The sequence below is a fragment of the Bombus impatiens genome, unplaced genomic scaffold (genome assembly GCF_000188095.3).
Source record: "Bombus impatiens unplaced genomic scaffold, BIMP_2.2 scf_0135, whole genome shotgun sequence".
NCBI lineage: Eukaryota > Metazoa > Arthropoda > Insecta > Hymenoptera > Apidae > Bombus > Bombus impatiens.
The window spans coordinates 3,023,302-3,040,716 of NT_176554.1; the positions used below are offsets into that span (position 1 = coordinate 3,023,302).

Consider the following 17,415-nt stretch of genomic DNA (forward strand, 5'->3'; position numbering starts at 1 on the left):
CGGACACGCGGACCTTTCCTGGCCGGGGGTGACTTCTCTTCGAACCTGACTACTCGATCAGAGTGCTCGTGTCAACGGGAAACCCAAAGTCGACGTGCTCGACGGTCTCGCGACACTCTCTCGAAGCAGTGCGGTGTGTTCGACTCGTGTGTCGATCCCTTTTTGACAGTCATTTGCACCGATCTTACATCTATTTTACGACGTTTACGTTCTCCTCGTGATCGTCCTACGCCACCCGATATCCGTCTTCTTTCTCTTCAAGGGCAACAGCGAGGCTTTATTCAAAACTTTCCCTTCTTGACACATTGAAGAATGGCGGGTAACGGCGTTCCTGTCTTATTGGTCACTGCGAACGTCGGCAGTATCTTCGAGGAGGTGAGTTTCCCGGACTTTTTCGCATTCTCCTTTCTCGCGTTCCTCTCCGCCGTTACACCGACCCTGAACGATCGATCGATCGTGCCCCGCGATTTACCTTCAAACGCGGCACGGCCTGCTTGTCTCCTTCCTTCGTCGTCTTCTCTTTCTTTTTCCAGTCTTTTTTTTTCGCCTGTTCAAAGCTAGCTGCTTCGCGCGTCTTTCGTACGACGCTACGATAATAGATGATAATACACTACTAATTCCTACCCGCTATTTACAACTACTCTTCCTTCATTCATCGCTTTTCTCCCTTGTTTTTCTCGCTCCGTAAAGCTTCACGATCTTGTCCGCAATCCCGCACGTATTAATTGCAATGCTAACGCGCGCAGAATCGCGTTGATATTATCAACGACTTTCCATAATAGTAGATTCTTGTTAGTCGCGTGAATTTAGATCGAACCGAATTACGCTTTTCCATTAAGCGATAATAAGAACGATGACATTAGCCCTAGATTGGTTTTTGTTTAAGATTTAAAGTTGATCTTCTGCGCGTATATATAAGCGATATATGAATGAAGATATGTTTTTAAATTTCTTTCGATCTTTTTTATCGATAAATGATAAGCATCCCTTTGTTCGATTGGAATTTTGATCAAGATTACGAAAGTGTGTCCTTTTTACAGCCTAGCATGATGTTGAAAATTTGGACGGAAGAATTTTTATCTGTAAGTATTACAGATAACATGCGTTGTCATTGCGTAAATATAACGGGTATTTACATTCACGGAGAATGCTTTTCAGACTATACTGAGGCTGGATCCAAAATTTATTGCACTGCACTGCCAAGAAGTAGGTGGAAAAAATTATGAGCACAGCACCAGGCAGGTGGAAGACTTTGTTAGGTAATTTGTTATCTCTTTTCGTATTTTTAGAGCTTTGTCTACTGCACAGTCAGCAATGATTACATATATTGTATTAAGGATGTTAAAGATATTCCAGAAAATCTTGTTAAAGTAAAGCTTCTTGAAAGGCTTCCATTGACTGATCTCTTTAATCAGATTAATGAGATAACAGTTGCTAGTCTATGCGATAATATTTGTTTAAATATTATTGCTTGGCTTATATATGAAATATTTATGGAGTATGATGTATGGAGTAAAATGTAGTGGGAGGTATGCCTTTTAAAAATTATACCAAGACTGATAGGTTTTCCTGATCACGATATTGAATGATTTAACGCATAAGTGGCAGAAAGGGATAAAAATAGATGATCACGCGTTACTCTATGGTTGAGTGAGCTACTTCAAAAGATGAATTTATCGAATGATATTCATAGGGGAGCAATGTAAAAAAAGTGTTTGAAAATATAACAGATCTTTAAGCTACTATGAAAAGTTCAGGATAGAGAGACCTCTGTGTTTCTTGTAAAGCTTAATTTAGTTTATTTATTAGCTATTTGTTGCAGGTTACTAATGTCATCGGAGGAATTAAGGCTGTTTGACAAAATTAGGGTATTCTTGGATGAAGATTATTCATCTGCTGAACATTTTACGGTAGGTAAAATACAAAAACTATGTATTTATAAAATATATATTATCATATACGTTCTTAGTAGTAATTACACATAATTATGTTAATATTAAAATTTTTTAGGCCCTTGGAAATTTGTACTTTGTGCATGAATCTTTGAAAGAAGTTTTATTATGGGATTTCCAAGGTACAATGATTGATAGATTAATATTACAGTGCCTGAGCGAATTAACGTAACTCAAGTTATTATTATAATTTTAGAATGTACTTTTATACCAGTGGATGGAAAGGAGATTCATTCTGGTAATATAGAAGCAGTCACGACCAAAGAAAAAGCAAAGTTCCCTCAGGAATTCTTTCCAGAATGTAAATGGTCCAGAAAAGGATTTCTGAGAACACGATGGAGTATTAGTGGAACAGTTTTTGATCTCATAAACATACATTTATTTCACGATGCCAGTAATTTCATTGCTATGGAAACAGTAAGTGATTTTACCTTGTATTATGAGATAACTCTATGATTTACCCATTCTGATAATATATTTTCAGTTTCCATCCGTATACAGTAAGACGCGTAGAAGAGCGCTCGAGCATACATTAGATAGGTTTCATAATGATAAATATTCAAATGTACCATACTTTTTATTTGGAGACTTTAATTTTAGAACGGACACAGCCGGTGTAATCAAAGTAAGTACGAGAAAATTCGACAATGATGTTATTCTTGCAGTAGTACAAAAGAATAAAAATAATCTGTACTCTTACTTTTACACAGAAACTTACGGAAGATACTCAAGAAAGAAGGTTATCAAACAAAGGAAGTATTTCGAAGCTGCAGTTTCATAATAAAGACGATGATCTCATATTAACATTAGGGAAAAAAGAATTTTCTTATTACGAGCATCAGAATGTTTTTGTGCAAAATAGTGGACAATGGGTAAGTAATTCGTTGTTCGAACTTTACGTTGTATAATGTTACTTATAATATTGCATTGACGATTAGGAAGACCATAATGAAATTACCAATATTTATGTAGCTACGTGAATATGACAGAGAGCTGGAAGACTTTGATGGAAGATTATTTGAATTTCCGATTAAATTTGTACCCAGTTACCCATTTGAGGAAGATATCAATGAAGGATCAAATTATATGCAAACAAGAGTACCGGCTTGGTGCGATCGTGTTCTGCTGAGTCCTACCGCTAAAATGCTAGTCCAAGATGTACGAAATATCATTTACATTTTTTCTAAACGCGTATCTTTCAGACAAATAGTCTTTTATGCAATGCATTTTTCAGATATCATCGCCGGATGCCATGGAATATGGAATAATAGGGCCAACAACTTGTATGGGCGATCATAAGGTGAGAGAGTCTTTTTTTTTTCTAATGTAAGAAGAAAGGTACTAGTTTTTTTAATTACTATGCTGGGTGAATATATTTACACACTTCCTAGTTATTATTCTGATGATTCATTCTTTTAATTATGGTGCAGCCTGTTTTTCTGGAGTTTCGAATGAATCTCTAAGCACTAAGGTACCTATCTATCAACTGTCTGCCTGTTTTTATCTTGGTTTTTCCATATATCCTCTACTTCTACTGATATCTCACTCCTCTATTTATGATTACATAGAGGCTTGCCAGTGTAGTTCGTTTCAGTATAGTAACACTTTTGAAAATCACTTATTTAATGACTCCCGATTTCATAATTGTATATAGTATTTTGAACACGTTGCCATCAGAAAGAGTTAAGTATATTTTGTGTGGTCATCACAGGTATGCGTTCTATCGCTATAATGCCCTGATACTATGAAATTTCGTTCGAAAGATCATGCATAAGATTGAAAAGAGTTTGATATCCATTTTTGTAGCCAACGTGAAATACTTTTCAGTGAACTTTACCAAACGTTTAGCACCATGTTTCTATAGTATCGTATCAAAAGTACTTTGTTATCATGTTGTTTCCCCGAATTACATTAATGTTAGTTAGACTTTTTATAGAGTCCTACCATACGAAGAATATCCCTCTCCATTTCTTCATAGAGATGCACGATATTACATAAGGATCGTCCATTTTTTCCCGTTTGCAGCCAGTCTACTTGAGGGCTAATCTCATCGTGGACGAAGGTATGATAAACTGCTGCAGCTTGTCGAGTGCACCTGAGTTTTGCTTTCGAGTGCCAAGCAATTATGTGGAATTGTTATCCATGTTGCCTGATTACAGTAGTTGCGCTAGTGGACAGGTTAATTACACGGACCGTTCGACTAATCTGTTGCACGCAGCACCCATTAAGCATGATCCTTATACCCCAGATAGCATGGACAGTCCAAGTCCAAATGCTATAATATCAGCCACGGGTGAACTCCCGGACGTAGACATAGATAACATGAACAACGTGTCCATGGCACAGTTTGTACAGACGTCGAACTTTGCCAGACGTTTAGACACAGCTGTGTCGCCTGCTCTCTTAAAATCCAAGTTAGAACTGATCGTTCGGAACAAAAAACAAGAGGCGATGGACGCGGATCAAGATACAGCTGATATCAAAAGAAGCCCTAGCGACTGCTGCTTACACTCGTGGCCCAATACTGAGGAGTGTAAAAACGTATGGTCTGTAAGGACGAACAGATGTAACAGCGACCTGTCCTGGCAGAGATCGCATCTCTTAACCGAAGCATGGGTTCAGAGCAAAGGACAACAAGGGTATCATTCGTTTGGAGATTTTATCAAACGATCGTCCTTGGATTCAACTCCGCCGAACGGTGTTGAGGGTTTGCCTTCCGATTTGATTATACCAAGGATATCAATAATAAATGCTAGTAACTTCGAATCAAACGAGAGTTCCGTGTACTTACACGACGACAAGTATAGCGACTATTCGGATAAGAAACTAAGCACTTACTCGGACGACCGAACAAAGAGCTTGAGCGGCGAAGCGTTCAGTTCAGGAAAGTCGGATGAACTTTGCGATAAAACAGACGACGAGAGCAACAGACTGAGCTTAAATACGAAGAAAATAGGAATGAACGAGAGCGTTTATTTGCAAAACATAAGTGAGCTAATAACGAAACCAGACAAGAATTCTTGTGCAATGGTGGTTAGTACAAATCGTTTTAATATTGACGGTAAGATGAGTAAAATGAACGAGGAACGAATGCTTGAAAATAGAGAGAAATGCTTAAATCAAATTATAAATACATTAGAAAGCACAGAGGATAATAATAGTAAAAATCAACGTGCACTCGCGGATGATGCACTAGTTGATAAGACAAGTATTAAAAGTAGAAGTATAATTTCGGAGACGACTTTAGCAGATGAACGAACTTCTGAAGTATTACAAGTTATTACAGAAACAGAACAAAGGACAGTTCGCCATAGGAGTGAAAGAGAAGACAGATTGCAGAATATGGAGGCAGAGAACATAAAATCAAAACAGAACAAGTGTAATGAGACAAATGTATGTACAAATGTAGAAGATTTTGATGCAAGTAGCAAGCAAACAGAAATATCAAGATGTTGTAGCAAGTGTGAAATGATAATTTCACAACAAATTACAAGAAGTGATTTTGTACAAAATCAAAGTAGCAATGATAATACAGAGGACATTAAACTCAAACTCAAAGCATGTAACTCTGATATAGAAAATTATAAGGACAATATCATTGGGAAGGAAAGTAAGTGTCAAAAGTGTTGCTGCGTTGTATCGTGAAAACGCAAAATCTTCACACATGTTCCTTATTTAGCCTTCGTATATTGTAGTCATGATTCTCGGTTTCCTCGGAATAAGAAACTATCGTAAGAACGAAGTCGAAAAAATCGATTATTAAGATTTACTTTATAAGAGATAAGAAATAAGAAGGAAGGAAAAAGCTATATTCTTGAACACTTAAAATATGCTGCTGACGCTCTATCCGATAGCATCGATTTTCTATTGTACATGCATGTTGCAAGACGTTTTCATGTTCAAAGTGTCTTCTGCATGAGCATGATACTCTAATATCGTATCACGTCAACAACTATCTTTTTAGCGTATATTCAAACGATATAGTTACGTACTATAAATTTTCATATTCTAGATGCGCAGTTGAATAAGCAGTGTATCATTGTTACGTAGTGATATGTTACGTTATATGATGTAGAGTTTTAATGAGTCGGAATATCCAGATGACTGTGTCAACGTACGATCTGTTAAGCAGTGTTACCAGTATATGTAATAGATACGTAAAAATCCCTAACGATTACGTTGTCCCATTTCGTTATTAATTTATTAAATAAGTTTTCCAGTCAAGTATGTATCGGGCGTCACTCGAGAAAGTTATTATCTTGTAATTTTTCGTAATCTTTTGTTACAATGTTTTTTTGTTACAATGACTTAATTTTCGACCGTCTCGATTTTATCTTTTTGTTCACGTCTACGTTCTATTGCTATCGCAAGAATTCCATTCACAGCATTTTCAGCGTACAAGACACGTGTGCTCCTATGTGCATCGTAACCCTTGCCAAATTTACTGTGTCCTATATGATAGAATATTAGAAACGTACGTGTAGACGCGACACGCACGTAGTCCATTGTTTGGACTCGACTGCCAAAGTTAGTTTTGTTTTAGTTAATAGAAAGAAAGATATTAACTTATACGGTAAAATTGTTAGTCATATGTCTTTACGTTGTACATAATCATTTAATGCTATCTTTCCTAATTTCCTATATACGTTTCGTTACAAGTTACAAGTAGTTTTCTTTGTGGCAATATCTACAAGTACAATTTTGTAAAAAAATTGACAATGAGGTTCTTAACGTTTCCATGAAAGGTTCAAGCCAATTCAAGTCGATACTGTTTAACCGTAAAATAATTTGCATACAAATAAAGGTATCTGTTCCGTGTCTTGCCGAAAAAGAAATTGTACATAATACGAGAAACAGTGTTGCAATAGTAACGGCCGTTTACTGTTCAAAACGTTACGCTCATAGGTACTTAGTAAAAGATAATTTATAACATTTATTTTGCAAAACGAATTCCAGACCACATTTTGAATCTGATCGTAATAAATATCGCAGATTCGAGCAATCGATTTATCATGCATTTGTTTCCGGTCCCATTGTGCTTACGACTTATAAAACGTTTTATTAGTAATTATTATTTTCTCCTCGCTTGTAAATATAAATTTATTTTTAATACAACCAACAGTTGCTTTTTTTATTTATATCCTTTGATTTACGTGATTACGTGTTATTGTTATTTGCACGTTGCACCGTAATGCACCCTTAATACCTTATTTTATATGGTAGAGCAGATCGAAGTAAAATCAAGAAAAAACTTTTAAAATTTCTAATCTGAAACAGTAATTGCTTAACAATAGAAAGAACCGTGACAGAAATTAACCCGTTTGAGTTATTATGACCTCCCGCCATTTGCTTTTCCCGGAGCCAACTTCACGAGGCTCAGTAAGTTTGAAATTTTATTTTTAAATAAACCGTTAAACTCAAACAAGAAGTTTTGAACTAATACTTGAACTTTTTTCCACGAAAAAGATATATTATATGCAACTAATATTTTATAGCAATTAGAAACATGTACAAGAGATATACGTACACATGTACTACCTTCATCTGCTCTGCTAAGATTTCGAAACAGTTGGTCAATGATTGATTCTTGGCTGCAGACGTGATGAACGAGGCGTCCGAATCGGGTACGATGTCCAGCTTGAGCAGTCGTGAGATATTCAACAATAATAACGACACCCACAGCAACAACAATAACAACGGCGCGACTACCATCACGAGATATATTCACATTAAACACGCAGACTCGTCGGTTAAGATTTTTCGAGAAACGACCGTCTGATATTGAATTTATTATTCGTATACGGTTACCACTTACAGCTAACAATTTCACGTTATGTGAAATAACGTTTCACAAGCTTATGGTTGCGAGATATTTTAACGGTTTTACCGGCAAACTAATCTTTGCGCAAATCTCGCCGCGACGCTTTCGAAATGTCCCGATAATCGAATATGTTCGATTTTATTCGATTATCGACTTTTAGATTGCTGGTCGCGTCCAATGATCATTCAATCGATAATCGCAGATCGCCCATGCACTCGCGTATGGATGAAATTGCGCGAGTCGTTAAATTGAATCGAAGCAAAATACTGCAATTACGAACCGTTTTGCTGACGACGGACGTGCGACGATTGCCGCTAATACTGGAGCGTGCTCTCGGTGTGAACTGCTGTTTGCCCGCATACACGAAAAGCTTTGGGTATGTTTACACGAAACTCGATACGTTATTAGTAATTTCGAAGTTATTAATGTATTCACTGCAGATTTGATTCTCATTATATTACATATGTGTTTAATAGATACCAATTATTACGAAAAACTTTTTCATAATTTCGAGATTTTTAGTTCATGTGCCACATTCAAGTCGATACGATACATAATGCAAAAGTATGTGCCGACTCGAATGTGCATCGTGTGCAGTGAACGTGTTAAATTCGAAATACTTCCTGTTGAAACTATACAATAGAGATGTTAGAAGAAAAAAAAAAGACGAGATCTTTTTGAGAATTGTTAATATGACGAAATCGTTGATACAATGGCGTATATGACGATTATTGTATTTTATTCGTTAAGTGTCTTGGTGTTCCTACGCTACGTTCTTTCAGACAGTTCTTCCCAAGACTGCGAGTCTTGCAAATGATTTGTATAATTAGACGAGCAGAGATTCACGATAAAGAAAACGTTTCCATGAGAGATCGTTTGATGTGATATTACCGTGGTACCTCACTTTTGTTGGTTTCCATTGTTAGAGATCGCGAAAGCTGAAAGAAGAGTATTGCGCTACGATTGCTGCCAATATCAATTCGACTTCACTTTTTACAATGTGATTCAATTATAATTGATACGCGTTGTCTCGTTGAATTACGTTGCAAAGAGTTAATGAGAATCATTTGAGAAAGAATAATTACGTACAAAAATGAAAAATACCTATTCCCATTTGAAATTTTGTATGTAATAATTCCATTGCAATTCTATAATGTGCACGGCATTTTCTACTCATACATTGGCGTCGAGTTCCACTGAGAAAAATTCCTCGTGTCGAAACATGTATCGCCGTTTTTCTCTTCTCCTTTTTTTTTTTTATATTATTTTATCGCTACAGTGTTGAATAGCAGTAAGTGCATTATTTTCGACGCTCAAACAAACTATTACTAATCTCTGATGGAATTTACTTGAAGCACTCGATTCACGATAGTATCTTAATCCGATCCAATTGGACTAAATTTGCGGGTACATTCCATTAGCGTAACCACTAGCTAGGGAACTCAAAGCTTCTGGGAAACTGTTGGCAGGTACTCGAACGTCGTTAATATAGGAAATATAAAGTTTAGACATGGTAGATCGTATGTATTTGCACGCAAAACATATCTATATTCCTCTATCGACATGCGTACGATAAATGTACACTCGTTATAATCCCATTGCGGATGTTTGTCACTACTTAAAAATTCTTCAAATCCTTCCACTGCCCCCTGGTTACGTCATTGAATTCACATTTGTTGATGTTATATGGAAATATGTATAAGGATGTACCAACATCATAGTGTCCATAAAGTATAATGGATTATGTTTATTCGTTCCGTTTGCGATTTCCATTATACTCTAAATACGATAACGCGAAAACGATGATTCGAATGACTTAAACGCGATGCTATATTGTTATACCATACTCCCTTGCGATGAAAACTCGCCAATACCACACTTCTCATTTCACACTATCAAAAACGATCATTGTCCATGTTTGTCCTCTCTGCAGAAAAGTGAAGAATATTTTAACATCTTTAACTTTGGCTCAATACATAGCAAATTTTTCAAGCGAAATATTTCTTATATTACACAATCTAAATTATGAAATTATAGAAGAACAATTTTCAATCGACAATAAGTCGAGATACAAATCATCTTTTATAATGTCGATTCCTCCATGTTGCGAGTGTTGTTTCTGACTACTAAAATGAATTATTATACACGTAGTATTATTGCAAAAGATCGATAAATTGAACAAGGATCGTTTTTGTCATGAGGCCCTTGATTATTGCCTTCGCCTTTGGTGCGAGCGAAGGTTAGTTATTTTATATGAAGGTTTACTATATCTCGAAGAAGTCGAGACGTTTACCTACGACTGCTTTTAAATCCGTTCCATCTTACATACAATTTCGCATGTATAGCGATAGTGATAAAAGTAAGCACGAACAGCCATCGCAAGAATCGTAGAAGCTAATTGGTACCTTGAATAAGTCCTCGCGCTCATTTAACGAAAAGCTATGACATGCACTCAATTACTGTTGTAACCCTCCAATTCCCATCGCTCAGGTTACGATGCAAAACATGCTAAATTTTACTAATTTTTATCTCTATTGGTGAATGAAATAGCAGATTTCAAGAAGTTGCTATTTTTATTATAAGTTACTAATTTCTTATCATATTTCATTATTAGATTATGGATGCTCGTTCAAATTCATATTTTCATGAAAATAATCAAAAGGATGGAACGTAGATAGAAAATTGTTATAAATCAACACACTGAAATAGATGCTAAACTGCTCACTAGAATTTTTACAGGTCATCTGAATATGTAAATTACTAATTTGCTTATATTATAGAATAATATGATAATTGTTGATCAATATAATACAGTACAGATCAATATAATACAATAATTGTTGATGCTTATGGGAATTAGATGGTTATGCTACATTTTCTCCATTGTTGTGGCGATTGGTATTTGAAATGTCTGTTTTCGAAGTGTATGTCAATGATAATCGTAAGCCATTCCTTGAGAATTAGACGTAAGATAATTAATGGTAAAACGTACAATTCGTCGATTGGAAACTTAATGAGGTACCTGATCTGTTTTGACCAACGTATAAAGTACACTACAATTCTCGTATCTATTATGGAGGATTTCTGGGTATTTCCTAAGTTAATGAAATGCTCGATACGATCTTAATTAAACAATATTGTATTCTACCCTGTGCAATACCTGGAAATGCATAAAGCGTCGAATTGTACACTTTATCTGTAACGCAGTAATTTAACTCGATGTACGTATTAACATGTATGTAAGATTAAGGATTTGACGCTTTTACCAGACTGGTTTTAGGATCTTCCGCGCGGGCAAGTTTTTCGAGAGGATTTTTAAAAGAATTGTCACATACGTTTAATTACCTTGTCATCGATAAAAATCGGTGATTTGTGCTTTTCTATATCTTCATAATTTACAAGCTAGTTGTTTACAAGCTAGTAAAAAAAAAAAGAAAGAGTTTGAGTAATCGAAATGGCAAAATTAATAAATAGATAAAAAGTTAAAGTCAACAAATGATAATTAAGATTAGATTGAAATGCAAAGTACGTTATCGAAATTCTTGCTTGCTCTGATGTTTTATGAGATGTTTTAAGAGAAACATTATTTCTTCCGTCTTTCGACGGCAAGTAAACGTTGTACTTTTATAAATATGAATGTACTTATATTTTGTACTGACAGTACCTTGCAAAAATATAATATGTTAAATAATGAGATTACATGTGCATGTATGATGTACGTTACGAATAAACGTTATATAATAGGAATACTTCTGACTTGAAAAGTGACCAAAATCTACTGACGAAATTAAATGATGGTTATGTTGTTTTGTTGAGTCAAATGTATATTATATTGTCACATTTACTTCATGTATTAGTATAGAAAAAGAAAAATAAAATTATCGTTCTACAATATGTGCGTACACACGTATTTTCCTTTTTAAAGTAATATGTTTTGTCTTGCTAAGTACATTATAGTAATCGATCCAGCTGATTCAGATTCAGGATAGGATTTGTCAAAGCAAAAAATATATTCTATATTCAATATTTCTTTATATTCCAGAATTCATTCACGTAAATTTATTTGTACTTCATTTCAACTCTGTAATGTATAATAATTATATATTTATTTAAATTAACATAACAAAGCATTTAATTGTTCTTTTAAGGTTGGTACCTCAATTCATGTCACCTAAAAACGATGTTAATGTGCATGCATTGGCTATAGTTGGCACGCCGCTGATTTTAATATCATAGTGTGAAGGAAGGCAAAAGCCGGGAAGAAGTACATATCCATAATTGTGGGAGTAATTTATCATTAGTATTCTTTAAAAGAAAAACCAATCTAAAAATGAGTAAGGCGCATCCTCCAGAGCTTAAAAAGTAAGTGTAATATATAAATGTGTAATATATAAATTTCTAAGTAGTTATGTATAAAGGTTATACAAATTTTAATTCTTCTTAATTTTTAAGATCATTTGAATTTTAATTCTTGTACATTGTAAATGCAACAAAGCGTGACAAAATTTTATTTTTATTTTTTAGATACATGGATAAAAGATTATCATGTGAGTATATAAGTATATCTTAAATATTATTGGTAATGCAGTTATGTTTACATGCAGTATTTTGTTATTGGAGTCATAATATCGTATATTATATTTATTCGTGTTATTTCTTCAAAATGTATTCTTTTCATTAGTAAAACTCAATGGAGGAAGGCACGTTATTGGAATTTTACGTGGCTTTGATCCGTTTATGAACATGGTTATAGATGAAAGTGTCGAAGAATGCAAAGATGGTACAAAGAACAATATTGGAATGGTGGTAAGTTAGTGAATTCTTTTTGTGGTGACAAATGAATTTCTGTTGAATTAATGAATTCATCTTATCATTTTAGGTAATACGTGGAAATAGTGTAATAATGTTAGAGGCTTTAGACAGGATATGAATTGAAATATTAAAAATATAAAAATATAATATGTATTCTTAAGGAAATAACTAAATAACTTTTTATATCATACACAATATTAATATCATATTTATTCAGCCTTTGAAATATAATTCTTGATCAGTATTTTCAGTTTGAAAAGACAATTATTTTGAATAAATAGTTTTCATATTAAATAGCGATTTATTCTTTTAAAACCTTTTATATAAATACAATACAACAGACAATTTTTTATGACATATTTTGCTCAGAATATATTTTATTTGATATACCATTTCAGTGATTTTTATGATTTCAAAAATAATTTGCTTATTATCCTTCATTAATAACACCATTTCTTTGCACAATTGTGAAACATTTACATTCTATTTTCACTATTACATTGAATTTTGCACACTGAGTATTATGAATATTAAATGCACATATAATTTTCTTTATTACACTTATATTGAAGTAAAAGTGTTCTGTTTAACTACACAATTGTATTAAAATTGTATTTTTTATTGTCAGTTAAAGATAATAGAACGAATTAATTAAATTAATGTTGTTTATAATCAACGTTTATTTTTCTGAATTAACTGTCTTATTTATGTAAGGAACATTAAAATTTTGAAGGCACACGATATTCATTTCTATTACCAAGGAACTATATCTTTGCAAAATATTTCGTCTATTCTTCTGTTAACATTTACTAAAATCTCAACATAAATTACGAAGCTCAAATTAGCTTCTATAACGATATAAAAATTTTAAATTCTTTCATATTGGAATCCTACTCTAAATACTAAGTTTATTCAATAGCAAGGAAATATTTACGCGTTTAATTTTCTGTTAAAGTTACCATAGTTCTCGTTGAGAAATAGTAAAAGTGAAAAATAATTTAATAAAAAAAAGTATAGATAAATACACATCGTATATTAATTTTAGTCTATGTAAATGAATACTTTCAACTAAACAACTTATTTGAAAATAAAAGGAACACAACATAACTTATATGTATCTACGTATTAGAAATGGCATTTAACTTTCTTTCCATATAAAATACTCTTACATTTAATAACAAATTTTCTAGTTCTAAAATATACACATCGTTCTTTTCTGTTGAATTATTCTTTTGTGCGTTTTAAGATATGTCTATCATATTTTCGTCCACGTGCATGACCATAGTTTTATTTCAGTGTATAAAAAATTATTATTGTGCCTAAGGTTATATTAAATATGCAATTAAGGACGATACATTTTTAGATAATTTGAAAAGAAGTTATAGTGGAAAGATGGCCATATATCACAGTTTGAAAGATTTCATAATATTATATATATTCTTCATCGACTTTTGTAATCGTTCTCATTTAAAAAATATCAAATTTGTTCAGTCATATAATACATTTTTCTATAATATTCATTAAAATATTTAGAATTGTTTTATAAATAAAGTAAATATACTTTTATAAATAAACCAAATATATATCAAGTAATTTTTCTTTCCCGTTTGTCTTATAGAATCTAAGAATATTGCAATAATTTTTTCAGAAATTAAAATAAACTATTACATAAAACATATGTACGTTTGTACAACGTAACATAAAATTTTCTCCTAAAAGATTAACATTTGATTAACTATAGTATGTAAGCACGTTTTATGCATATTTTTACAAATTAACTTACTCGAAATTTATAACAGACGTATTTTTAATCTAGACAATTGTTTCTTTGTTTCAATGAGTTGCTAATCTGGAATGATTTATACTTCATGACGTAATTCTGTTTTGATATTTTTGACAATATCTTGAGTAGGCATAATAATGTATCCATTTGTTTTATCTTCTTTTCTTACTTCTTGCTGTATGTCAAGGTTGCTTGTCTCTATAACATTAGAAGGAATTTTTACAATATCTGTTTTTATATCCTCATTATACTTTTGTCTGTGATATTTTAAGTGATCAACAAATGCATATACACTACATGTTTACATATAATTTAAATACTTACGTGAATCTTCAGTAATTTGCTGATTACATATACTAGGACTAATGCTTTCACTCTTGTGATCATTGGATATATGTTTCTTCATATCGTATCGATTACTAAATAATCGTTTACATATTTTGCAGGTGAACCGGTTTTCACCTGTATGCATAGCAACATGCATTTTGAAATACCAATCTGTACTGAAGTTTTTAAGGCAATAGTCACATTTGAAAACTTTCTTTTTTCGTTTCTTTTTTACTATTTTTTTCTTTTTCCGTGATGCTGTTTTTGAATTAGTTGATAATTCAACTTTTGGCACAAGTGCTAAATGTTGAATAGGTTGAGAATTCGTTATAGTTAATGATGGTGCTGTATCATCTGGCATGATACAAAACTTTGGTATACCCTGTGTTTGGTGCAGTAAGGATGGTTCTGTTATTAAGTTAGTTATAGGTACAACACGTATAGGTGTTAACAATGGTTTAGGCTGAATGGGTGTTGTGACAATTTGTGAGTGTGGTAAGAGTAATTCGTTTATTGGTATTGGATGTGTATTAGCTTGTGTTGTAAATGTAATATAATGACTTTGAGGTAAAGGAACTGTACTGGTTGTTGTTACGAATGACCTAGTTAAGGCTTCTGATACAGCTAATTGTATGGGATTAGATATACTATTTTCATTAGAACACTGTGTTTTGCCAAGGACTATACTTTGTTGTGGTAATACAATTGGTATACTGGATAAAAGTTTTCCAAAAACATTATTTACATTATTTATTTGTGAAGTAGATTGTTTTGTGGACATAGAATTTATAGTAATTGCTGTTGTTGTTATTGTTGTTGTTGTTGGTGGTAGTGGTGGTGGTGGTGGTGGTGGTGGTGGTGGTAGTGATGGTGGTGGTGGTTGTGGAGGAGGTGGTTGTTGTTGCTGTAAGGGAACTGATTTCGGAATAATAATTAATTCTTTGTTATTTTTTAAAGTTTCCATTGCAAGGCTATACCCTGTAATAGGATCTGTATAATCATTTCTCTTCATTTTAGAAGCTTCGATTATTTGAATTTCTCGTTCTCTCATTCTTTCTTTTAATATTTTGGCACTGCTTGTTTCATTATGCCTGTATTCATTTTTCCTTATACAATTCTTGTGATATATACGAGATCTTTGTGTTTGTAACATAATACCACAAATATCACAAGCTATTGATTGATTACATCTATTTAGTCTAATTATAGCTCTGCGACAACGATCATGATCAATGCTTAATGCATCACACATTTTATTTTCACAATGTCTTGAAACAGGTGCATCTATCTCACTTTCCTCTATGTTAATGGCTAACATAGGTGATGATCCATCACGGTCTACATATTGTTGTACTACCACATCGCATGTAATATTTTCACAAGGTTCGCAATGACCACAAGGTTTTCTTTCTCTTGTAACAGGAACTAATGTAATTTCTGATTTACCATGCTTCTTGGAAGGTAAGAAATTCTTATCTTCTATATTTTCCTCTTGATTTGTCTGTAAAGGTATTACTGACAACTCTGACTGTTTTGTTCTATGTACATTTGAATCTATATTATGTATTTTGTTTGTTAAAACATTATCGTTGGAGACAGATGTTGCATTTATTTTTGAAGGTATCCTTTTAACAATAATATTTGGTTGATTGAGTAACCTTTTTACTGGATCCGATTGTAACACCTATCGTAAAATAATAAAATGAAAATATAACGTAACAAAAATACACGTAAAAATATCGTAAACGTCAAACTTACATCAGATAGAGTAGCAGTGAAATCTGATGGACACATTCTTGATGTATTTATCGGAGTGCAAATAAGCTTCGGTAGCGAGGCATGGGCCATTTTCACTGTACAAAAATATACAATTTTGCAATCTCCTGTAAAGTACGATTAATTCCTCCCGTCGTGTAACAATTCCGTAAATATTTGAATTACAACATTGCGTCACATACGTGTACACTTTGTTTTGTAACACAGACGCGAAATTCGAAATAAGCTGCCAAACATTAAATGTCGTTACAATTTCATGTGTGAAATGTTATGCGAAATTTTTCTAACATTCGATATAGTTGTTAGGTTATCGGTTCCTCGACAAATCACAATAGCGTACTCTAATATAGAAAGGTACATAATGTTTGGGATAGTACGATAACATTTGGCAACGAAACACTCACAAGTTTCTTAGATTATTGTCACTGACAGCGATCAATAAACGAGTAATTCAACACTCCCGCGACTCATAAATTTATGATCGCGTGAAATCGAATGTTTCATCGTGACACATTGAATATAGAGAAACTTAATTTTTTTTTATATAAAGCCAATCTTGGTGCATATAATAAACATATTTTGCCTGAACGATCACGACAACGAAAAAGACGGTACGTTTAGAGTTTTCCAAGGACAATGATGTTTACAACATTATAATGAAACTTATTGACAAAATTCATTTCTTTGTAAACTACGGGCCTGCACAAACGATTCCTATTGGAGGGAAACGATACAAGGGGAAGATACCTCTCACTCGAGATACTTTGATTTTTTGACATTTATATCTTTTTTTATGTCCATTATCCATTATCTGCTTTACGCAAATAAAAACCGAAAGTTCATTTGACAATATATAATTATTTAACTCCTTTATCTTTCATTTTTAATTGATCGAAAGATTTGAATTTTATTTGCGCCATTAATAATAGAACCATATTACTCCG

The 17,415-nt window shown here is 33.2% G+C and overlaps 3 protein-coding genes across 4 annotated transcripts; 2 read left to right on the plus strand and 1 right to left on the minus strand.

Moving 5' to 3' along the window:
* Positions 1–233: 233 nt before the first annotated feature.
* On the plus strand, positions 234–9,766 carry LOC100743250. Its single transcript, XM_024365369.2, has 12 exons — positions 234–375; positions 1,041–1,082; positions 1,159–1,259; positions 1,823–1,910; positions 2,011–2,074; positions 2,149–2,369; positions 2,437–2,577; positions 2,663–2,824; positions 2,925–3,110; positions 3,187–3,252; positions 3,978–5,562; positions 7,550–9,766. Exons 1-12 carry the CDS (start codon positions 313–315, stop codon positions 7,729–7,731), a joined length of 2,901 nt encoding a protein of 966 aa, XP_024221137.2. The 5' UTR covers positions 234–312; the 3' UTR covers positions 7,732–9,766.
* A 2,145-nt stretch (positions 9,767–11,911) lies between these two features.
* On the plus strand, positions 11,912–12,776 carry LOC100747800 (probable small nuclear ribonucleoprotein G). 2 transcript variants are annotated; one of them, XM_033319095.1, is made up of 4 exons: positions 11,912–12,135; positions 12,226–12,320; positions 12,455–12,579; positions 12,653–12,763. In XM_033319095.1, exons 2-4 carry the CDS (start codon positions 12,302–12,304, stop codon positions 12,701–12,703), a joined length of 195 nt encoding a protein of 64 aa, XP_033174986.1. In that variant the 5' UTR covers positions 11,912–12,135; positions 12,226–12,301; the 3' UTR covers positions 12,704–12,763. The 2 variants fall into 2 exon arrangements, with proteins under 2 accessions (XP_033174986.1, XP_033174985.1); XM_033319094.1 differs by having other exon boundaries at positions 11,918–12,135; positions 12,298–12,320; positions 12,653–12,776.
* Positions 12,777–14,367: 1,591 nt separating this feature from the next.
* LOC100743370 lies at positions 14,368–17,388 on the minus strand. The gene is made up of 3 exons (XM_012381609.3): positions 16,454–17,388; positions 14,693–16,379; positions 14,368–14,566 (listed from the first exon to the last, which is right to left on the minus strand). Exons 1-3 carry the CDS (start codon positions 16,541–16,543, stop codon positions 14,445–14,447), a joined length of 1,899 nt encoding a protein of 632 aa, XP_012237032.1. The 5' UTR covers positions 16,544–17,388; the 3' UTR covers positions 14,368–14,444.
* Positions 17,389–17,415: the final 27 nt, after the last annotated feature.

Coding starts and splice junctions, on each gene's coding strand:
- LOC100743250 (XM_024365369.2), top strand. CDS start 313: ATGGCGGGTAACGGCGTTCCTGTCTTATTGGTCACTGCGAACGTCGGC. Junction 2,075..2,148: donor TTTATTATGGGATTTCCAAG/GTACAATGATTG, acceptor TTATAATTTTAG/AATGTACTTTTATACCAGTG. Junction 2,370..2,436: donor ATTTCATTGCTATGGAAACA/GTAAGTGATTTT, acceptor ATATATTTTCAG/TTTCCATCCGTATACAGTAA.
- LOC100747800 (XM_033319094.1), top strand. CDS start 12,104: ATGAGTAAGGCGCATCCTCCAGAGCTTAAAAA. Junction 12,136..12,297: donor CATCCTCCAGAGCTTAAAAA/GTAAGTGTAATA, acceptor TTTATTTTTTAG/ATACATGGATAAAAGATTAT. Junction 12,321..12,454: donor CATGGATAAAAGATTATCAT/GTGAGTATATAA, acceptor TCTTTTCATTAG/TAAAACTCAATGGAGGAAGG.
- LOC100743370 (XM_012381609.3), bottom strand. CDS start 16,543: ATGGCCCATGCCTCGCTACCGAAGCTTATTTGCACTCCGATAAATACA. Junction 16,380..16,453: donor TCACTGCTACTCTATCTGAT/GTAAGTTTGACG, acceptor ATTTTACGATAG/GTGTTACAATCGGATCCAGT. Junction 14,567..14,692: donor GCAAATTACTGAAGATTCAC/GTAAGTATTTAA, acceptor CTAATGTTATAG/AGACAAGCAACCTTGACATA.